The following is a 23,867-nucleotide window of genomic DNA, read 5'->3' as shown; positions in this document are numbered from 1 at the left end:
GCCGTGGGCCGACATCTCTGCAGGTGATGTACTTTGTGAATATATTTTGGAAGGAATGAATTGAGACAATAACAGATAACACATTTCGATATGTAACATAGGCCTACAAAATGTCTTGAACCTCAGATGAATAGTCTAAAAAGATATTTTTAAAGTCTAAGGTGTTTATTATTTGAATATATGTATACATACAGATATTAATTAGTTAAACAGTTGTATCCAAACAGTTTTGTAAAATGACATTTTAAGTATTCAGATTTGAGGACTGTTAGGTCAATTAGGTCACTTATGACTTATTTTCAGTAAACATTTCATCAAAATATTTAATTTTTAATTGTAGTTTTTACATCTTGTATTATTGAAAACATTATTCTGAACAATTTTCACTTTTACACCAGACAGTCTATGTTTTTTTTAAATGTCTCTCATTCCAGACAAAGTCTTGCACTACAGTTTCAAACCATGTGTATCTCCTGTTAGTGTATAATCGATTCTAACACGAACAAACATGCTTTCAAACACATTTTATTGCAACTTGGAATAACTTGAATTTTTACCTAAAAAAAGATACTTCTTTGCAGTCCAATCCAATTCTATACATACTATATGTGTAACATAAAATGAACATTAAAAAAACATTTTAAATTACAAAATGTGTCAACCTTCGTCAGACAGGATTTTATTTAACTGTTTTTTTAATAGTGTATTTTAAATCGAACTTCATTGAGAAATGTTTAAATATTCTGTTCGCCTCAATTATGTAGACAAAGGCTGACAAAACAACTGAAACATTTTATTATTATGTTATCCAAAAATGACTTTACTGCTACATATTTATACATACCCAGTTAAACCAACTCCTTGCTTACATATATTGTAAAATAACCTATTAAGTTTAAAACATATCTATTAAGGGTTGAATGTGCTGCATTACGTCATTAAAGTGTAACTAATTAACTACCAGTTTTATGGAATACCAACTGGACTACATTCATTTTTGCTAACAATACAAATACGTCCATTGACTTTTCAATTCAGACCAGTCATAACTTAACAATTGTTAATCTTTTAATAAATGTTTTCAGGCAAATTCTCATGATTGATGCTCTGCTGTTTACTGCTCAGGGGCGTCCATGAACACCGGTCCAACAGAAACCACAACCTTTGACTCAGCCTTGCTCTCGCCCACTGCACCAACGTCTCTCCCTACACACAGACATAAAAACAATGTCAGAATAAATACATATTGCACTTGAGTTCTGCAGGTTATACATTCAACTCTTACTTTTTCTGAAGCATGATGGTTCGCAGGAGCGACCCGCTCCAACAGTGCACACTGCTGTACTGCAGTGAATAAACACCTGAAGAAGAAAAACAGAATTGGCAGAGCAATACAAAAATATGTAGCTGCAGCAGTAAACACTTGATTCAACCATTACCTGTTCCCTCATGGGTTCAAATGAGTTAGGGTTGACAAAGGTAAACATTTTGAAAAGGAAACGCCTGCTGTGATTTGGGAACTCTAGACCAGATGAGGGCCCGATTGGAACCAGTGCAGACAAGTAACGATCATCCCTGTATGGACACCTGGACGAAAGAAAAATGGTATCAAGGAGCAACAGTGAAATTAAATACAATAGAAGATTAAAAAGTGAATAGGCCATTCATTTCAGCCTAGGGATTTAAGCTTATCAGTGATATTTTGTGTTTTTGAGGTTGTTAAGTAACGTGAGTAGACAGACGAGCAGCATGGTAAACATGGTGCAAATTGATGTTTTAGTTACCCTTCTATCAGAATGTCCCACTGGGGCAGACTGTGAGGGTTGGGGCTTGTAGTTGTCCAACAGTGACCAAGAGTCAGGACGAGGTTGGGATCTGTTTTTTCCATGATTTGAACATCCACATACACAGGGTCCCTCAGTACTTTGGTCACAGGATAGTCTGCATCCGTGTAAAATGAGGTATAGGCCACATCCACTGTGAGAGCATAGACAGGTTAGTATGACAGCCAGTAACATAAAAGGATCTACAAACAGGCTGCAAACACTTACCTTCATTACAGCCCTTTGAATAGCATTCTCCATTTGCCAACCTCAGGTGTACGCTGATGGGTCCCAGAGCAGCGACTGATAGGGGAGGATTTACAATATCTAATACTTCTGTAACCAAAGTCTCAACAGAAGTACCGATGTACCTGCACTGAAAGAGCAATCTAAAAGAGAAAACTGGCATTAATTTGTTTGCTCAGAACTTTTATTTTGATATTAAAAATGTGTTAATGATCACCTACTCATAGTAGCTGTCCCTGGTAATGGCTCCACGATCCCCAACTCCAATTTCATATAAGGATGACATCCTGTTCTCATAGATTATTACACCAGGCTCCTCCTATTAAGAGTAAGAAGAAATGGCAGGTAGGATAAAAGTGATTAAAACATTTCTCTCTGGTATAAAAAGTAGAAACAAATCAGGCTTACCATAACAACAGAGCCACAGGCAGTAACCGGAAAGTTGTAGATGGCAAAGTCTGAATTAGAATCAACGTGTGTACAGCCTTGTCCTTGTCCCAACAGTGAGATTGACTCGAGGTCAATGTTGGGCAAAGTGGCATCTTTGGCCACCACCACAATGAACTGGGCATCCTTGGTACACTGAACAGTCACTAGTGGCACAAAATAACAAATCCATACGTTAAGTTATTAGATATTGCAGACCAAAGAAAATGTATGAAGACTACAAGTAAACAGATATTCTGATGATTATTTGAGGGTGCACCAAGCCTAGCAAATTGCTTACATTAGCATGCTAAGATGGTCATAATTACAATGTTAACATAGTGATGTTTAACATCACAGTTAAGTAGGAATTAAACAAATGATCTGATGATGCATCTATAGAAAAATGGATTTGTCCCATTTTTCTATTATGTTGAAGGATGTCAAATCAGGTGACAATTGGCCATCAGTTAAGTCCCTGGAATATAATGAGCACAATATAGAACCTCTTTAACTTAATTCATTACATGTTTACCACAATATTTTTCTATCTTGATAATTTTGCTAATTACGTAAAGTCATCCATTAAGTTAATACAACCCAAAAGGCAACTTATTTTGCTTTTTGAAGATCATTAAGAGCCTTGTCAAAAACCTACCTGCTTTTCCAAAGTAGCACTGTTGGCCGTCAAAGCAGCAGCTTATTGCTTCACAATCAGCAGCATTGACATTAAAACCCCCACATGGGATTCTCTGGCTCTCTGTCACCTGACAACTTTGGACAGAAGGATGCTTTGGTACAGTTGACTGGTAATTGGAAGGTTCCCGTGGTGATGCAGGATGAAACGGTTGGGGGGCTTGTGGTGCTTGGGCTGACTGAACATCTGACAATGACCGTGGAGATGCAGGATACTTTGTTCCTTGAGGATATTGAGGAAGCTTTCCTTGCTTATCAGGTTGGATCTGAGGCATCTGCTGGTAATTAGGAGGCTTTTGTTGTCTCATATATGGAGCAACCTCTGGGATTCGAGTGTTTTGAGGATATCTTTGTTGTGGAGGAGGTGGAACCTGTGGCGTTTGAGGGTTTTGCGGATACCTTTGTTGTGGAGGAGGTTGGACCTGTGGCGTTTGAGGGTATTGAGGAGTTCTTTTAGGTGGAGGAGGTGGGACCTGAGGCGTTTGAGGGTATTGAGGAGTTATTTTAGGTGGAGGAGGTTGGACCTGTGGCGTTTGAGGGTATTGAGGATACCTTTGTTGTGGAGGAGGTTGGACCTGTGGCGTTTGAGGGTTTTGGGGATACTTTTGTTGCGGAGGCGGTGGGACCTGTGGCGTTTGAGGGTTTTGGGGATACTTTTGTTGCGGAGGAGGTGGGACCTGTGGCGTTTGAGGGTTTTGCGGATACTTTTGTTGCGGAGGAGGTTGGACCTGTGGCGTTTGAGGGTATTGAGGATACCTTTGTTGTGGAGGAGGTTGGACCTGTGGCGTTTGAGGGTTTTGGGGATACTTTTGTTGCGGAGGCGGTGGGACCTGTGGCGTTTGAGGGTATTGGGGATACTTTTGTTGCGGAGGAGGTTGGACCTGTGGCGTTTGAGGGTTTTGCGGATACTTTTGTTGCGGAGGCGGTGGGACCTGTGGCGTTTGAGGGTTTTGGGGATACTTTTGTTGCGGAGGCGGTGGGACCTGTGGCGTTTGAGGGTTTTGCGGATACTTTTGTTGCGGAGGAGGTTGGACCTGTGGCGTTTGAGGGTATTGAGGATACCTTTGTTGTGGAGGAGGTTGGACCTGTGGCGTTTGAGGGTATTGAGGATACCTTTGTTGTGGAGGAGGTTGGACCTGTGGCGTTTGAGGGTTTTGCGGATACTTTTGTTGCGGAGGAGGTTGGACCTGTGGCGTTTGAGGGTATTGAGGAGTTCTTTTAGGTGGAGGAGGTTGGACCTGTGGGATTTGAGGGTATTGAGGAGTTCTTTTAGGTGTAGGAGGTTGGACCTGTGGGATTTGAGGGTATTGAGGAGTTCTTTTAGGTGGAGAAGGTTGGACCTGTGGGATTTGAGGGTTTTGAGGATACTTTTGTTGCGGAGGAGGTTGGACCTGTGGGATTTGAGGGTATTGAGGAGTTATTTTAGGTGGAGGAGGTTGGACCTGTGGGATTTGAGGGTATTGAGGAGTTCTTTTAGGTGGAGGATAATGGTCTTGCAGTTGTTGAGGGTTTTGAGGATACTTCTGTTGTGGAGGAGGTTGGACCTGTGGCCTCTCAGGGTATTGAGGATCCTCTTTTGGTGGAATAGGTTGGACCTGTGGCCTTTGAGGGTACTGAGGATACTTTTGTTGTGAAGGAGGTTGGACCTGTGGCCTCTCAGGGTATTGAGGATATTCTTGCTGTGGAGGTTGGACCTGTGGCCTCTCAGGGTATTGAGGATCCTCTTTTGGTGGAATAGGTTGGACCTGTGGCCTTTGAGGGTACTGAGGATACTTTTGTTGTGAAGGAGGTTGGACCTGTGGCCTCTCAGGGTATTGAGGATATTCTTGCTGTGGAGGTTGGACCTGTGGCCTCTCAGGGTATTGAGGATCCTCTTTCGGTGGAATAGGTTGGACCTGTGGCCTTTGAGGGTATTGAGGATACTTTTGTTGTGGAAGAGGTTGGACTTGTGGCCTCTCAGGGTATTTAGGATATTCTGGTTGTGGAGGTTGGACCTGTGGCCTCTCAGGGTATTGAGGATCCTCTTTCGGTGGAATAGGTTGAACCTGTGGCCTTTGAGGGTATTGAGGATACTTTTGTTGTGGAGGAGGTGGAGCACCCTTTACAGTCCGTGGTGAAGGGTCTTGCCAGTGTGGGTCCTGAGCTTCTTCTTGAGCTTGGGTTCTAACTGAGCATCCTAGCAATGCTAGTGCCACGAAATAGGTGACAGTCCAGTGCTTTGCCATGATCCAACAGCAATTTTACCTGGATAGTTCCAAAGACGACTTATCAGTGCTGCCACATTTATACGTGACTTGGTTTGAATACCCAACCTCTGAGGCAAAATAACCACCAATCAAAACGTCCCTTTTTTTCAATAGCCACTTAAAGCTTGAGGGGGTATTATGTATTATTGATGATTTAATAGGCCTTTTTGCAACTTCATAAGATCAGTTGTGTGGGAGATTACACACTGGTCTTATCCTATTAGTTCACAGGGGGGCTGTTTGACATTAAAGTGTTCATTGACATTTTAGGTCACATCAACCTTTTCAAAGTTTTTGTGGCATCTAGCACACCAAATGTTTATTTTTTGTTTGCACATACGCAGGACTTGTTGATTTTGTTTTTAGTTGGCAGTTTGTCATGACTCATGACACTGAGAATGAGGGCAAACTGCTATCCATGTACTGTAGATCCCTTCCTCCAAATCTGGAACCAAGTTCTGACTTACTTGCTGTAATACACAGTGACAGTTTCAGTTAAAGAGGAGAATGTTTCTGAACAGGAGAACATTGCTGAGCCTACATTTAGCTTGATAGACATTTTTTCACTATCAACAATAAAGCTTAATGGGAAAAAAAAGTTCTATTGTGAGAAGAGGGTAAATGGATGCATTTAAATAAATAAGAAACAAAATAAAGAACACAAAATGACTGCTAAGAACTTGTTACTTAAGGCAATGGCTCTGATTGAATCCATACAGCGCCATTACCAGCAGTCCAGCTGCAACACTTGTCACCTAGACTGTTTTTTTTTTTAGGTTCTTATTATTTTACTTTAGCATCTAAGTCTCGAGAGCAGTTACATTGGGGATTTAGATTTTCAATACAATATATTCAATCAGATTGTTTAAAATGATGGCTTGTAAAACCCAGATTAAGGCTGCTTTAAATATCAATGAACAGATTAAAATAATCAAATAAAGAAATACTATGATAGTAGTGCAATTTTTTATGATACTATAAAGAATTGCATAATTCATGCTTTTAATTTTGGTTTGATTTTATAATGAATTGCTTATTGTACTTACGGTAATACATACAGTATATTGAATACAGGATCATAACATATCATTTATTAGTTTTTCATTCTTGTGTTGCTGTTTACACTAACTTAAGTAAACAATCAGAGTACAGCGGGTAAAATAAGGCGCTATTGACATGGAATTTTCACCAGATGTTGGTAACAACCCATGCAATCCACACATGCAAATAAATCAAACCATAGATGTCCATACATTAAGTTATGGGTAAAAATGGACGGACACAGAAAAATAATTGAACATGGAAGTGGGGTGCAAAATGGCATGGAAAGCCAAGACAGCAGCTGAAATCTATCAGTAAGTAGAAAAGAAATCCTGCCCCTGGTCAGTGCAAATTAATATTAGCTGGTTCAGTCACAACTGATGGCTATAAAAAGGTATCTCTTTACCAAGGTGTCATACCAGAAACATCTCATGATGGGTACATACAAAGAGCTCTTTCAAGACCTTCACAACCTGATTGTTGCGAGATGTACTGATGGCATTGGTTACAGAAGGTTGTCTTAACTTCTGAATGTTCCAATGAGCACTGTTAGGGCCATAATCCAGAAGTGGAAAGAACATAATTTCACCATAAACCAGACATGACCAGGTGCTCCTCACAATATTTCTGACAGAGGAGTGAAAATAATTATCAGAAGAGTTCTCCAAGAGCCAAGGACCACTTGTGGAGAGCTTGGAATTATCAGGTACAATTGTTTCAAAGAAAACAATAAGTAATGCACTCAACCGCCATGGCCTATATGAACGCTCACCCGCAAGACTCCATTGCTGAAGAAAAGCATGTTGAAGCTTGTTTAAAGTTTGCTGCACAACATTTACACATGCCTGTGAAATACAGGGACAATATACTCTTGTCAGATGAGTCCAAAATTGAACTCTTTGGATGCCATATTACACACCATGTTTGGAGGTCAGATGGCACTGCACATTCCACCGAAAACACCATACCAACAGTGAGGAGGATTAAAATATGAATAATTTAAATAACCTGTCTACTTTATACACTTAAAATGGTACTACTTTAGTAAGGTCACTCAAAATTCCACTGAGGCCAAGTAGTCTACAAAACATTAGTAAATGTTAACTTTCCAGAAGTGGTTTGAAGTAACTAAATAGATTGACTTAAGTACTTACTGTACTTCTGTATCGTGTACTTTTACTCCACTACATGTATTTGATATCTTTAGTTACTTTGCAGATTTGGATTAATGTTGTTAAATATAAACAACACTTAAATAAGACTTTAGTTACACCTGGCGTTATATTAAACAGCTACTCTGCAGAGGTGGGACTAGTACTCAGATATTTTACTTGAGTAAAAGTATAGATACCAGAGTGTTTTAATACTCGGTTATGAGTGAAAATCCTGCATTCAAAAAGTTACTAAAGTAAAAGTACAAAAGTATTAGCATTAAAATATAATTAAATTCCCAAAAGTAAAAGTACTTATTATGCAAATTGGTCCATTTCTGAATTATATGTATTATGTATTTTGATTATAGTTATTGATGCATTGATGTATTTATCAAAGCTGGTGAAGGTGCAGCTAGTTTTAATGACTACAGTATGTATACTAAAGTCTTATTTAAGTGTTGTTTATATTTCACATTATTATTCAAAATCAGTAAAGTAACTAGAGGTACAAAATACATTTTGCGGAGTAAAAGTACACGATTAACTTCTGAATTGTAGTGGAGTAAAAGCACAAAGTAGCATTAAATTGAAATATTCAAGTAAAATACAAGTAGGCTACCTACAAATGTAACTCTAGTATACTTGATTAAATGTAACACCTCTGCTACCCTGCAGCATACAACGTCATTAAAATTGGCTGCACCATTCCCAACTTCGATAATACTTTAATACATCAATAATTATAATCCAAACAATTGAAATATATTATTCTGAAATGGGCCAATCTGCATAATGAGTACTTTTACTTTTGGTACTCTAAGTATATTTTGATGCTAATACTTTTGTACTTTTACTTGAGTATCATTTTGATTGTAGGACTTTTACTTGTAACACAGTATTCCTACACTTTTACTTAAATAGAGGATCTGTATACTTCGACCCACCTCTGCTTTTCACCCCTGTAGCGTATTTTTAACAGCATACGTTCCCCCCCTTTAGGGAGCTCTAGTAACATGGCCTACATTTCCCACAATTCAAAGCAGTATAATCCTCCGCGGTGGATCGTGTGTCGTCTTCGCATGAGCGGGGTCGGTATTATTGACCGAGATGAGAATCAAGATTTTACCGTGAGGTGCTTTTTGCTTACCGGCGGAGATGTCACTGTCAGCCGCACAGAGCTCAGACACCAGCAGTCGGAGGAGAAAGCCGGCTGAACTCGTACAAGGTTAGCAGCTGAGGCTCATGATCAGTTTTGGAAAATAACTTTATTTGTAACTAGCAGACTATGTCCTTTACAGCGCTCTGTACGCGTTCTCCATTTTAATTCCGTTAGCATACTGTGTATTAACTGTTATATCATCATGTGAATGAAAAGAGTAAACACGCAGATTGTTGGACAGTCAAGTCGTGTTGTTGACGACCTAGTTCCTCACTGCGTGTGTGCTCGTGTGTCTGCACGCACCAGTACGGTCTCTAAATGCACAAAATGTCTCTGTTACAACTGACCATGAAGATGCTAGTGAAATCTATTTGTGCTGTGTTTGCTGCTTTGAGTCGGAAAAACTGTCCACATTGGAACTGCAACTAATTAATAGCTAGCTAGTTATTATCTATTAGTACTACTCAGTTGGTTATATTTGGGAATTCATCTTTAAAATGTCCTAGAATCCAATATGACCTCGGAATAGTTGTTTGGGACATGCAACCTCAAATAATCTCAAACAGACACGAAACAAATCTTCTTGCTGAAATCAGGGAAGGTTCGGCACCTTTTTTTGTTGTTGTTAGTAATTCATAATTTATCAAAATAGGTAGTTAATTCATTAATTAATAATTGCCGTAGCTGCAATTCAGATGTTCTCTTTCAATATATGGCAGCAAAAAATCTAAAAAACGGCAGTCTTTAAAGATCTATTGATATACATATATTATATAATAAATACCCAGTTCATGAATGTCCTGAATTAATGAATATGCTTTAAAATTGCATGCATTTTTTGACGTTTTATTAAACAACTAAATAATAATAAAGTCTGTCTTTTATGAATAATGCTTCTGATGAAACATGTGGCTATGCTTCCTTTCCCATCTCTATTCTTCATTGTGAACCTTAAGGGATGAACAAAACTAAACTGAGTCTACACATTACTTTTTATATTTAAGCACAACTAATGCACCCTTGCAAGGCTAAAACTGGTATTTTTTACGTTTGTTCTATCAGAAGCAAATACCAAAACAGAAAGAGGAAACATACGAAGGCACGGTTTTAAGCAGCTTTAAATGGGGAAGTCACAATTCTTGTGCTTGCTTGTCTCGTGATGCCAGTGATCTGTTTGTATTCATTCATTCATCAGGGCTTTATCGTCTCAGAAACCAACCCTGGAAATGAAATAATGAAAGAATAACCTAGGGCAATTTTTACCCTTTACTTAATTGCAGTCATGCCTCTGGTTCCTCCTCAGAACAAATCCAGCTCTTGTCAGGCAGTCAGAGGGAGTAATTACTCCAGAGACAGACAGACAGACAGACAGACAGACAGACAGACAGACAGACAGACAGACAGACAGACAGACAGACAGACAGACAGTAAGTGTGGTGTCTTCATCCGATGTGCAACTTAACACAGATATGATTTGGACCTACATTATTATAGCTTTTTCAATTAGATAGAAGAAGTCAATGTAATTTTAATAGTTTTTAAATATTTGAATCACTTGCTTTGGGACTACATCAAGCATTTTGCCATTGGCAATCTAAATAATTTGTTGCTTTGTGTTGCAGATCTTCCACAAGAGCATGATCCCCAGGCCAGTCTCAACCCTGAACAGATCCAAAACCGACTGACAATTTCAACAGACACTCCATCTTCACATCACTCCATATGTCCTGCACTGTGCACAACAAAATGCATGCCTGCACAAACATGTAAGTACTAGGTGCCAGCACATTTAAATAAATAAACAAGTAAAAGTAACTGCAATGCCTCTATTTTGTTCATATATATTCATCGTCTTGTTGGTTGTTAATTTAGGTCCAAGTCATCATGCCTACGCTGAAAGCTGGGAGGAGATCCAAAGCAAGAGAACCATCAGAGCGGAAAACGAAGTAGAAGCAAACAAACTAGTCAACAACTACAGGGTAAGACGTCAAATCAAAGTAGTTTGAGTGCAGCATCACTGACCGGACCGTCCATCACACAAACTCAGTATTTGGTGTGTGTGTTTGTCAGTTCGGTTTCAGAAAGTGGAAGAGCCATGTGACGGAGCGTCCATTTGAAGTCAGGTCACAGGTTGTGAAAGAGCTGTACTCTGAACTGAACGTCATTAAACCATATTCAGGTAAGGAGTATTGTGCTCACTGTGTATGTTTGCAAGAATGATTCAGGTTTATCACAACTTGAGAAATGATTGATAAGACAATAATAGTTGTTGTAAACAAGCCAACAGTCTAGCTACGTGGCTTACAAAACCAAAAGCGTAATGCCATTGCAGTGCTGCATGGAAAGCATTCCTAAACTCACAAAAAAGTCTTATTGATAAGCACCAAGTAAAGCTTTATGTTCATCAGAAAACTCAGTTGATTCCAGAGTGTCTAGGCTGTTTAGCCAGAGGCAACAAAAAGACCAACCAAGACAACATTTGTTCAGAAAAAATTCTGTGAAACAAAATGAGGCAAGTGCTTTAAAGTTTTACGCTTTTCTCAGAGGAGTTTTGTTGTGCAAGAACAGGCGTTATGAGAGGACACTGTGTTCCCAGATCTCAGCAATTAACTTAACCAATACAATATTGTTATTATTACTGAGAGAACTTGCATTAAAACCACAGAAATAAAATCTAAGCGAGTACTTCCAGTGATTGATTTTGTTTGTCTTGGTGTTAGGTCATCTCATCACTGTTGGAAACGTAGCATATGTGCTTATCTTCGGTTGGTGGATCTCTCTGGCTTATTTCCTGATTGGCCTCTTTATGTTCATCACTCTCACTGGTGTACCCTATGGTATGTGGGCCAATCAACACAGATAAATGTATTGTTTATGATGCATACAGACATCTTGTCTCTCACTCTTAAGGCAAGCTTTGCTTGAAGTTGTCCTGCTACTTCCTGTGGCCTTTCGGCAAGTCAATCCACGAGGTACGGTTTGGGTTCAGTTTATGTTTGTGATGTTCCGCTGTTGTCTCTTTATCAAGCATAAATGTCTAACATCCATATCCTCAAATTGTAAGATTATAGTGCTGTGAATGGGATATATTTGGCCTGTTGATCAAACAAATCCCAGAATCTGAAAACTCCACCTAAGCTTTGGAACATTTTGATGGGAATTTAAACTCTTTCTGATACGAAATTACTTGAAATAAAATCAGATGGATCAATTACCACTGTTAATGTAACTAATGTTAGTTGCACCCCTAATCTTTGTGATGACACTGTATAAAATGCAAAGTTAGTGCTCTAACGGACATTAATTAAAACTTTCTTTTGGTTTTGTTCATCCAGATTGGAAAAACATTTAGGATGTGTTGTGAGCAAGCACCAGACTGTGAGTGTGACTTGGAGAGGACGGGAGATGACTCCCCAGTACTGCTGCCTTCACCCACGGACGGGCCAGTCCCAGAGCTGCCAGGACGACCTCTCCGCACTCCCTACTGGGTAACTTAAAATTCACATAGAAACAGCACATGAACACGGTGCTAATTGTTCACATCCCCATACAATTACAGGTTGAATTGGTTATAGACTTTTATGAATTGAATGGATAACACAATATAGGAACTTCTCTATTGCGTACATTTCTTGTTTTTTCAGTTACGTTTTTTACTGTTCAATAAATCTGTTACGCTCCTGGACCATTTCAGATAAGATTCAAAAGACAAAATGTAAAAAAACAAATACAAAATTAACTTTACACCCAACACTATCAAATTTTCATCTTTGTAACGGCAGTGTTTACATTAAATGTTGTCTTGATTTGTGAGTAAACACTGGTCCTTTTAGATTTAAAAGACTTGTAAATAAATTCAACCTTAATCAAATACAATGTTATTTCCTAACATCAAAACTCTAGCTATTGAAAATGCTGAGTGGCTAGTAACTTTGGAAAGCTACTAGCCACAGCAGCTGGATAGCAACAAGATCATTTCAGGCCCTGTTTATAAATAACACATTTTTTGCACATCAATTAAAGGATATTTGTTTCCCTTGTTGTGTAGCATCGCTTCTCCACCTATGTGTGGCTCCTGCTGGGATATCCTCCTCTACTTGTGATCCACTCCCTGGCCTGCTTCCTCTCGTGGATCCTGGTCTTCACCATCCCTATTTGCAAGATGAACGCACGGACACTGGGCGTCATCCTTCTCCTGGCTCCTGAGGACGTCTCTGTCACCACCTGCACACAGAGGAAGGCAAGGCAAATATTTAATACTTATCACCCACGGCACATAAACCTGGAGATGTTATCAGCTTTGGTTGAATTTACTTTTTATTTTGCTTAAACCTTAGCATCAAATCTATGAGACCAGAGCACTGCTGTGCTGCTACCAGGCTTCAAACTGGTACTACTACAAATACACTGTTGATGGGATCAATGTGTTCGCTGTCAGTATCCTTTACCAGTGTGTGTGTGAAATATGTGTCAGTCTCTTAGCAGTATTGAATTACATTTTCAATTACAATTTGTATCATTATAAGAAATATAGGGATTAAACAATTATTGTACCACATTCTGTTTAACCATGGTGCTTTGGTTTTGTCTTGCGTTATATTTCCTTTAAAGCCGTGAACTGCTGCCTGTACTTGTTGAGTTACTGACTTGAATATGTTGAATATAGCTGACCAGAATGCTGAATGTATGTAGGTTGTGGTAGTGCAATATGATATATTTGATCTCAATTATTTTTGTCAAATATACTTATAAATATATTATTTTTTATATGAATATAAAGAAATAGGAGTTGGCTTCATGTTTTTTATTACTATATTATGTATTTAAATATATAATATCATGTTGTTTTTTAAAACTTTTTTTTAGACAACATTTTTATTTATTTATCGTTATTTTTAGAATAATTCCACCCTCAATGTTGACCAAAAATAATCGTAATTCTTATTATTTCTGTATGCCACAATAGAGCATTCCTAGTTTCATAGGAATACCTGTAAACATCTTTAACTCCCTTCTCAGACCTGCTGCCTCTGGTAATAGTTGCCATTGTAATTGGATATATTGACAGAGAAAACCAGTATGCCAGCTCTGACGTCAAGTTTGCCATAGCAATCTGCTCCATCATACCTCTGTCTTATTATATTGGTATGGGCATTGCCAGGTGAGCTGTTTTTATCGCTTTGAAAAACACCTATTAAAGATTTTAAAGACATTTTCTCACAATACACCTTCTGATGTCGATTGTTCATCATTTTCAACAGTATCTCTGCTCAGAGTAACTTTGCAGTGGGTGCGGTCGTGAACGCCACCTTTGGCTCTATCACAGAGTTGACCTTTTACATCACAGCGTTGCTCAGAGGTCACCGGGCCGCCAACCCGTGTCTGCAGGAGGTCGTTAAAGCAGCGCTGACCGGCACGCTGCTTGGCTGCATCCTCTTCATCCCTGTGAGCCATCCTGCATTTACATCACATTTTGCAGCTTTTAGTCAAGGCGAAAAACAGTAAAAGGTTTAAAAGGCCTTCGCCTTATCGACCGTAAAAAGTCTTAAAAGTGTATTTCTTTTAATACTGTATCATTTCAGAAATCAGTGAATCCCGTTCATACAACACCACCAATACAGCGTGTGCAATATGAATTCGGGCCCTTATTTTGTTTTTCTCTCAGGGCATCTGCATGATAATCGGAGGACTGAGACACAGTGAGCAAAGATTCAACAGTCGCTCTACAGGAGTGAGCGCTGCGTTGCTTTTCATCTCTGTAGGAGGCAAGTGTTTGATATGTACTCTATGTACTGTAGCTTTAGGCTGTAACCGTTTTGGAAGTGTAGACAATTTTCTCTTTCCTGCTGTATTTTTAAATGCAAACCACTTTATGAAACTGGCCTCCCTGACCTATCAAAATGATTTGTTCACATTTAGTAAGCTGGATAAGCTGTTTGCTCTTTCTCTACATTGCCAGCAGAAAAGCCTTTTCATTGTATGTGTTTTACATTTAACACTTGCTGGAATAAATGCTATACACATTTTTACATAATTTATTCACATACTTCGGCTGTTGATCTAAAGTTATCAAACAGAAACAGGGTAACTTGTGGCTTTTAAAAGAAAACGTTAGCTTTTAAATTAACATTTGTTTTCCTTAATACCATACCCATAAACCAGGCTTAACGTGAATAGTAGTAATTGTAGAAAGTTGCATGTTCAGAGATATTCAATAGATGGAGAAGAGATAGGGAGGTTATTTGGTGATACTCACGGAAAGGCGGGCAGCAACAAAACCAGCTACAGGGTTTGTTACACTCTGCCAAAACTGATGCAATATAACAGCTTTACCAATGTCACACACTGTCTGTCCATGGCAGGTGTGTTTGCCCCCACGCTGTTCTCCAAGGCTTATGGAAGTCTGGTGTGCGACGCCTGCACCAACTCCACTGGAGGAAACAGCAGCGGGACGTTTGTCTGCCACAGCTGCCACTACGATCTGGTCGGCATTATAAGTCTCAGCCTCACCAGCACATCCTAACAAACGATATATGAGTTACTTACACTGTATAATGTGCTTTTTATTCTTTTCCAACAGAACAATGGTACACTGTTCCGCAACCATGTGGAGTAAGTTAAATGTTTTATTCATATACTGTTGTATAAAGTCTTGTCTCGTAAAAACTCTTCTTGTTGGTGCATTTCAGAACTCTGACACCAAGATTCAAGAGTCCACCATGTCCGTGTTTGCTTGTTTTTTGTCTTCAGGAGCAGACTCTTAAAAACTCACACATGTGTTCTTGTTGCAGGCCACTGGTTTACACAGTGTCTGCCCTCTTGCCAGTTGCCTACATCATTGGTCTGATATTCACTCTGAAGACGCACTCCCACATTTATGACATCCATGTTGGAGGTGGACAGGGTAGGAGTCTCCTTCTCGTATTTCACGTTTAAAGGGATTGTAAGGAGTAGGGTTGCATGAGGTTCTTATCCAAAGTCGGAGCAAAGCAATGTACAGGCTTTTTTCTGTGCTGGTAGTCATGTCTGCTTCTCCAAATGGAGTGGTGTCCTGACTGCCAATCCTAATGAAAACCTCCTCATAAACACCAGTTGTACCTTGCATTATTCCGCTGCAAGACAGTGAAATGTTGTCTAATGCTAACATCATCTCTTTGCTTGTCTGTGCAGAGAATGGCCCCCATGGAGCAGTGGTGCACTGGTCACGCTGGAGGTCTCTAGTCATCCTCATTATGGCCACTGTGCTCACGTCTGCTTGTGCTGATCTAGCCACCGAGCACATCCAGCCTATATTAAACCAGCCCAACGTGTCTCAGGTCAGGAAATGCTTCTGAGCGCGCTCAGTCAGTTTCGATGTGGTCGTTTTCCTCCGGTCGGAATCAAGGTGTGTCTCTCTCTCTACAGTATTTCATCGGGGTGACAGTTCTGGCCATGGTGCCTGAGATCCCAGAGATTGTAAATGGGATCCAGTTTGCTCTCCAGAACAACATCAGTCTAAGGTAAATCCTGTGTTAATAAAAACGTACTTAAAGAATTTTCAAAGTGATATCTGTAAATGTTTATTGTTTTTCAGCTTGGAGGTGGGAAGCTGTATAGCTGTTCAGGTCTGCATGCTGCAGATTCCAATCCTGGTCTTATTCAATGCCTGCTACGTAAGACTCCCTTTCCTCTTTGTTCAGTTTAGTCATTGATTCATTCATAAAAGTACCCACTGTTTGCCGTCTTATGGTTTCTGTAATCATCTCTCTTGGACAGGATGTGGGATTTGTACTGCTGTTCAGTGACATGCACCTGTGGGCCAGCATCTTCAGTGTGATTCTTGTCAACTACATCTTCATGGACGGCAAGTCGGATTATTTTCAGGGTAGGTTTAGTCTGTTTTAATATTTTTGTTTAACAAACCATTGATAATAACTCAAAATGAACTTGTTAACCAATAGTACCTCTTGATTTGCTGCCCCCTTTGTAAAATACAGGACATTTGAAAAGTAAGAATCTATTAGGTCCATACTGGAGGTCCAGCATGTTTGAGATCATTTATTTACAGATTGCTACTGCTCAACATTTTAAGAGCCTTTAAAAAATATTAAGATGAATTCCTTTTATGCTGAACATGTTTGAGTTTTATTTAGCCAAAAATATTCAGACCTATAGTATAGTACATTTGTTGCTTGCAAATTCAGTATGGTGGATTGATTGTAATATTAAACATTGGGGATCACATCATGTTTAACCCTATGACATGTTACTTTGTCCCCCCCCCCCATCTGTCCCCTCAGGCACAGCTCTGGTGGTTGTCTATCTTATTCTGCTGGCTATGTATTTCTTCGCTCCGTCTCCAACAGGCTGCTGACCGTGGGACTTTTAAGCCTGAAGGTCATTAGGCCCAATTCCAAACCGCCCCCTACACCATACCACTAAAAACTTCCTCTCAGTTTGCGCACCAGGTCCGCCACATTAAGTACTGTTCCAAACCAACAATCGGTCCTGGCTTCACCTGCTGCACTACCTGACAGACTAAACACTGTGTGTCCCTCATTAAACACGCTGTTTACAAACAGTTCCTGCAAACATTTAATAGTAAACTGCACAAAGCAAGATAGACATTACATATCGTCATATAGTTGTTAACAACTTCATGTTTACCTCGTGTTTCTTTTAGTTAGCATCATGTACCCATGCCTAGTCTAGGAAACGGTAAACGTGTGTTTTTTTTTGTGAAAGTTTTAAATATTTACAGGGACTGTGGCAAAAACCAAGCAGCTTATAAACATCAGATTTAAAAATTAAATGTTGTATTTTAGTTATTTGTCCAACAGATTCTGATTTGAAACCGTTTTACAAAAAGTTTGGCATTTCCTGTCCTGCCCGGGGAGAGGTGAGAGATGCCGCTGTATTTACACCCTCCACCCGAAAGAAGGGAGCCTTGTTCAGCCCTGAATGAGACTACAGAAAGTGGGCAGAGGGTGGTTTGGAAAAAACCCTCCCTGTCATGACAACAGGATCCAGTGTAAATTGTGACATGGGCTTTTTATTATGTATTTATTTAAATGTCATAAAGCATACAAATGAATGGCCTTTTAATGTCAGGTAAGTTGCATATCTATACTACTGTAAGTGCAGCGTTTGTAAGATAACAATTAACAATGTCTCCTTTGACTCCTCGCTCTTACGGTCTTTGAAAAATGAAGGAAAAAAAAATGGTTTTTTTTTTTTTTTTTTTACAAATGAATAGGATATAAAGTATCTGCACTAAAACTTTTTGTTGGTATAATATATTTTGTAGACTTTTTACCTCCATAATGTGAATAAGTGACATTATTTTAGATAAAACACTGGTACCCTATATTTTGGAAAGAGTGGAATGGCTGGCTGTGCTGAGCTAGAATAATAACTCTGTCAATACAACATTTTGAAAAACTGGCTGCCTGTGTTTTTATTGTTTTTACAGACAGGAACTGAAAAACATGATGTCATTACAGCCATAGTTGCTATTGAGGAGACATTCACCTTTTCTCCCAAGAGTTTATGTAAAGTGACATGCACACCATACCGACATGCAAAGGAGATATTTGACTTACTTTGGACATCAAAAATGATGCCAATATAAACATGTCAATCTTATGCAAGGCAGTCCATTTTACAAGTTGGAGCATGTAGTGAAGTTGTTGCTTCAGAAAGAGATATAAATAAGGCCGTAACATGTCAATAACCAAACTAAGGTGTATAATTGAAATGAAAATTGTCATGATAGTTATAGATGAGATTAGCTTCTGTTGACCTTTTGATAAAAGCATGCCACATCCTGAGTACGCCTCTCACTCTACCTTAGTACAAGTCCCAACCCTAATTAATTTTTTTAGAAAACGTACCACAGCACGTTCTCTGGAAAAATTGTAATGCAGCCTATGTATAAGTATAAAAGGGTTTAAAAAGAGTTTAGGCATCAAGGGAAACGAAAATGAATTAAAAAACAAATGTAGCTACATGTTCTGCTACAATTCAAAGGGTTATAAGACAAAACAGCAGTTCAAATAAATAGGTTGAAAAAAAAAAATTGCTAGTCACATGTCCTGATTAATCAGGAGCAGAAAGATTCAGCAACAAAAGGCTCATTTGGAGAACACCAGGTAGATCACATGGGAAAGACGGCTTTGTGTGCAGTTCAGAACAAATCCAAATCTTACTACAGACAATCTTATGTAAGATTTACAAGTGTACAAACTGTAACAAGGCAGAATCACTGCGGATCTACAGGTGTTTAAATGAATTCCAAACTTATTAAATAAGCTTTATTTTTCCCTTTAAGAGGAAGAATTATTGAAGAGGCACTATACGATTCACAGTGATGCCATTATGATTTAAAAAGGCTTTCGAGTTATCTGATCCTAAGGCCTAATGTGACATTTGGGAACATTTTAAAATCGGTTCTGTACAGTTATGGTCACAGCTAAATGTCAGCATGCAATTGGAAGGCCCTCGAGGATAAAACATAATGCCTTTAATAATTGACCTAATTTGACTTTCAAGTATACCAGTCATAAAGTGTCCTCTCTTTTAAGAGAATCTGACTTATAACTAACTAATTTAATATCAGCATTGTTTGACAGTCGTTTTTGATCTTACTCGTGTGACAGTGGGTCGCACCAGCTGACTGATCATGTGTAAAAGATGGCACATTGTGCGATACATTATCACTTCGGCAACAGTGACACAAGCTGATCAGTCACCTAAAATGACATCAGCGGAGGCAAATTCATTTAGCCTTTTAAGAAGGTCTTTGGAACATTTACATTTTCCTGCTCTTGCTCCACAAGTTCGTATAACAGTGATGTGGTAAAAACACAATTTTAAAAAATGGGGAATGCACTATATAGTGTGTCCAAACTGACAAGAGCAAAGCAAAAGGAGGAGTGATTCTGGTGACTGAGCTAATCCCTGGTATTTGATGGATACATGCAGATATATTTACAAAAAACTCAAGTTTAAAAAAGGCATTCAAATATTTTCCACAGTCATCAGTGTCTCTTGGTCCTTTAAAAAAATTGTTTTGCTATCAGTGTTTTTATGAGTCAGTGCTGCTCCATCACATACCGCTCCCTTCAGTCTCTGTGCTCCTTCTATTTGAGACGTTGAATGAGTGAGTGCGTCAGTCCCATGCTGAGGAGCTGAAGGCTCGACAGCTGGGCCAAGTGAGGGAACGTTTTCAGCAGTTTCTCCCAGGTCAGTTCCAGCAGGCTGGGCACCACCAACCACACTTTGTACAAAGAGCCGGACCTTCGGTTCCCAAACATGTTGACAACGCCACCGTGGACATACATGCAGCCAGCCTGGAAGTAAAGTTGCATAAAAAAAGAGCAGCAGCAATTAGTTGATTTATAAATTAGCAGACATAGAATTATTCAGTAACTATTTTGAAAATGGATTATATAATTGACCAAATAATCTCTATTTTCGGGTGAACTATAAAGATATACGGTTCTATATGATAGTAGTTTTGAGCAGCATAACTAAAAAAACATTAAAAAAGTCATTCTGGGATCTGGGAAATTGAGATGGACATTTTTTACTATTTTCTGGCTACAGACTAAACAATTCAATCAGTTAAAAAAACATTTAAAAGCTGAAGATAAGCTGCAGCCGTCGAGCACATAAAACTAGTGTCTCTGTGTAGATTTGTTTTCTCCCCCAGTGCAGATGAAAAAACTGCAGACCGAGTTAGAAGTAGAACATGTGAATGATAAAGAACTGACCGGAGTGACGGCAGCGCAGTGAAAGTAGGCTGGTTCTGGCATTGTGGCCGGCAGCTTGGTCCACTGAAATGTCTGCAGGTTGATCTTCCACAGGTCAGAAAGGATCAGCTCTCCATTATAACCCCCGCATATAAACACCTCTGGGAGGTAGAAACAGAGCGAATCATATATTTTTTTCTAAATAAAACCTTTCGGACCAGTGTCCAGATTATGCCCTGTTAAAAACTCCCTACCATCTTTGACCTGCACACAGCTGTGACAACGACGGGCAGCAGGATATCCTGTTATGACAATGAAATTAAGTAAATTCAATGTGCGGTCCCTGAATACTTTACTCAGCAAAGAAGAAAAACTAAACACAAACCTAATTTTTCATGGGGTTTAGTGACAATTTCCTCCCAGTAATTTGTCTCCAAGTTATATGCGTGAATCTGATGAAGACAATAAGTATCAAAAAAGAGTTGCAGATTGTTTTTCTGAAATATTTGGGTCTATGCTTCTTCCTCTCACCTTGTCCATGGGATATGACGTCCAGGAAGTCCCACCTCCTAAAATGTATATTCTGTGTCCATCATGAGCTAGTTCATGTCTGTACCTGTGAAACCACACATTCATTTTAGTCTATTTTAATGAACATTTGGGATTCACGGTCACACACTGTTCAAGCCACTGTAGTTTTTTAATGCTACATCTGCAGTCTGACCTCTCCTCAGGAAGATCTGAGGGGGTGTTATTGGGTTTGAGGTGGGTCCACTCTCTGGTGGTCAGGTCCAGCCGGTGCAGGTCAGTGCTGTAAAGGTAGCCTGTTGTCCCGCCAAACACATAGAGGTAGCCATTTATGATGACCATCGCCTGGGAATAGAGAATAACATTTTAGGACTTGAGCCTTATATCCAGACCAGATTTAAAGAGACAAAAACTGTCACCTGTCCGTAGATCTTGTTGGGTTTCTTCCCTTTGCAGTTGAGGAGGTTCCACCGTTTGTACTGAACATTGCAAACATGGACCTCGTTGCCGTTGTTTTCACCAAATGGAATCCCAGTGCCGCCAAACACAAGCAGGTTGTTGCCGTGTAAAACAGCTGAGAGCGAGAGAGAAACAACCAGTGTTTAATAGGGCTGAATAAGGAAAATTAAATATAATTTAATAGGTTATCTCTAAATTCAATGTGCAAGTTTTTATTGATGCATTACTGCCACCTGTAGATTATTGTAAAACCTGTAGCAGGAGTGTGTATTGCGTCACCTAGATTCAAATAGGTCATAAAACCTGACGCTCCACAGACCATATAGTGGTCATAAAGTCCAAGGGTACCTTTAATAATACTGGTGGGTGGTTCTAAAAAGGAGAGCATGTGGGTGTGTGCAGGGAAGCAACATATTAATCTTCACCTGACATAGACGCCAGCTCAGTGGGCATGTAACCCTCTGTGCGGATCTGCTGCCAGGTGGCCGTAGCAAAATGAAACTTCCAAAGCTCCCTGAAGAGAGGGTAGTCCTCATTCTCGGACCCCCCTGCCTCTTCAAAGTCAGGGTTGTATCCTCCGAACACATACAGGTTGGTGCTGTCTGCAACACAGCGGTGTCCGCTGCGGGCTGGAGGTACACAATGTCCTGTGGGAGGAGCACGTTCAAGACACTGAGAGGGCTAATATAGATGAAAAAGAAAATGGAGCAATTGAAGAGCATGTATAAGCATAAATAACACCAAGCAAAAATGAAAGATATAAAACTGGTTGGGATTTACAAGCCTACAGTTAATTATACATGTAACAGGAGGGGGTCACTCAGTCACAAAGAGATTTTATGTAATAACAGCACCTTCTCTCAGAAACCTGTTGGGGATCCGCAGGTTGGGGCAGGAGGGGGAGAAGATGCGCCGAGCCTGAAGCCACCGCGCTCGCTTCTTGGAGCCTGCCAATCAGTCACAATAAAAGTGAAAAGTAAGAGAGGGTAAGACCATTTTTAGGTTAATTAGACTTTATTTAATGAGAACAATTCATACAAACATTCACCCCAAGGTAATATCAGAGCAAGTTTAAAATTGACTGGAATAAATAAAAGTTTTGCTTAAAACTACATCAATAAAATGTTTAATTTCAAGAAAATTCAGAAGAAAAAAAAATAGGCTCAAGAATTTAACCTTAAGTAAAATCCAGGCTAAAAATATATGTCCAGAGGTTTCATTTTGAAATTGTCCAGAGTTAAAGTTGCTCAGATGTAATGGCTGCATGTCAGAGGTTGGAGCAGTTACATATCTGAAAGATTTTACACTTTCAGAATAAATAAAAAATCGTTGTTGAGCCTTATATTTAAACGTGTATTATATAGTAGTAGTAGATACCATTAAAAGGTGTAATTTGGTAGTGGTTGGGGGTTGTCTGGCTAAACATGTGGTGTGGTTAAAGGCTGTTTCAGACATTGAACTTACATATCTTTACCTTTTTAAACTCACTGTCGTATGCAAGTAATGGATTTTATTTATCATAAAAGTGAGACAATTCCCTGTTGTCTGCAGCTTCCCAATCCATGATGCAAATACGTGTCCCCTTCAGTCATGATTTCATCCCCATTTAAAGTAAATAACTATAACAATAGCACTGTGGATCCAGCTGGGAGTTCATTCCCTGATAATGTCTACTGGCTTCCGTAGCACGTTAGCTAGCTGTGGCCTGTGTGCACCACGTCGCTTCATCAAAGACAAACTCTTAAAGGAGTCTACATAAACACAAGATAAATGCTTACTTAATTACATTTTGGATTTGCTTTGCCGTCTACAACAGGCTGCTCGTTGTTGCAGAGGGTTTTGTTTACAGACCTGAGTCGCGGATGGAGGGCCTCCAAGACAGTTTCTCAAACTTATTGAACTGACTCCCGTCCTGCTCGGCCGACGACATCTCGACAGGGAGCCACACACACTGGCTTCACACCTGGACTGCAACCCGCTTCTCCTTCACCCCACAAATTGACATGGACCTATGAGTACAACCAATCACAGCAAAATAAAGAAATCTCACTAACGAGCGTCCACACCTGCTGCTGCCTGCCGCGTCACCGGCAGCTGGTCTGCGCTGACCAATCAGAGGAGGGGGAGCGCTCATGTCGCGTTCAAGAGCCGCATGGTCATGTTTATATGTTTGTAAAAACTGCAGCGGTCCTAAATGTTTACATACAGTATGAAGGATATGTTTAAACAGCAGTTTAAATATAGCAGCAGGTTGAGCTTAATGTAGATGTATTAGAATTACTATGTTACTTAAGTAAAATGTACTTTAAATAGAAGATAATGAACAATAACATCAGCATTTCATAAAGGTGATGCCT

General features: G+C 39.5%; 3 protein-coding genes across 3 annotated transcripts; 1 reads left to right on the top strand and 2 right to left on the bottom strand.

Annotated features, from left to right (window-relative positions):
• Positions 1–284: 284 nt before the first annotated feature.
• On the bottom strand, positions 285–6,037 carry LOC134873771 (uncharacterized). The gene is made up of 8 exons (XM_063897621.1): positions 3,154–6,037; positions 2,478–2,662; positions 2,291–2,388; positions 2,052–2,212; positions 1,785–1,977; positions 1,440–1,587; positions 1,286–1,361; positions 285–1,206 (listed from the first exon to the last, which is right to left on the bottom strand). Exons 1-8 carry the CDS (start codon positions 5,414–5,416, stop codon positions 1,115–1,117), a joined length of 3,216 nt encoding a protein of 1,071 aa, XP_063753691.1. The 5' UTR covers positions 5,417–6,037; the 3' UTR covers positions 285–1,114.
• A 2,587-nt stretch (positions 6,038–8,624) lies between these two features.
• On the top strand, positions 8,625–18,214 carry LOC134878333 (uncharacterized). The gene is made up of 20 exons (XM_063904304.1): positions 8,625–8,857; positions 10,414–10,557; positions 10,664–10,770; positions 10,862–10,970; positions 11,512–11,628; positions 11,702–11,763; positions 12,127–12,279; positions 12,840–13,031; positions 13,129–13,228; positions 13,811–13,952; positions 14,053–14,236; positions 14,457–14,556; positions 15,154–15,275; positions 15,372–15,403; positions 15,583–15,695; positions 15,962–16,107; positions 16,196–16,290; positions 16,365–16,443; positions 16,547–16,655; positions 17,071–18,214. Exons 1-20 carry the CDS (start codon positions 8,788–8,790, stop codon positions 17,142–17,144), a joined length of 2,250 nt encoding a protein of 749 aa, XP_063760374.1. The 5' UTR covers positions 8,625–8,787; the 3' UTR covers positions 17,145–18,214.
• On the bottom strand, positions 17,815–23,594 carry LOC134878342 (kelch domain-containing protein 10-like). Its single transcript, XM_063904316.1, has 10 exons — positions 23,362–23,594; positions 22,365–22,457; positions 21,936–22,157; positions 21,471–21,625; positions 21,248–21,396; positions 21,055–21,139; positions 20,909–20,975; positions 20,778–20,825; positions 20,545–20,684; positions 17,815–20,121 (listed from the first exon to the last, which is right to left on the bottom strand). Exons 1-10 carry the CDS (start codon positions 23,438–23,440, stop codon positions 19,912–19,914), a joined length of 1,248 nt encoding a protein of 415 aa, XP_063760386.1. The 5' UTR covers positions 23,441–23,594; the 3' UTR covers positions 17,815–19,911.
• Between the last annotated feature and the right edge of the window lie 273 nt (positions 23,595–23,867).

This window comes from Eleginops maclovinus, chromosome 2 (genome assembly GCF_036324505.1).
Source record: "Eleginops maclovinus isolate JMC-PN-2008 ecotype Puerto Natales chromosome 2, JC_Emac_rtc_rv5, whole genome shotgun sequence".
Classification (NCBI taxonomy): Eukaryota; Metazoa; Chordata; class Actinopteri; order Perciformes; family Eleginopidae; genus Eleginops; species Eleginops maclovinus.
Note: the sequence above shows the minus strand (reverse complement) of the source record. Positions and strands in the feature narration are given on the sequence as shown.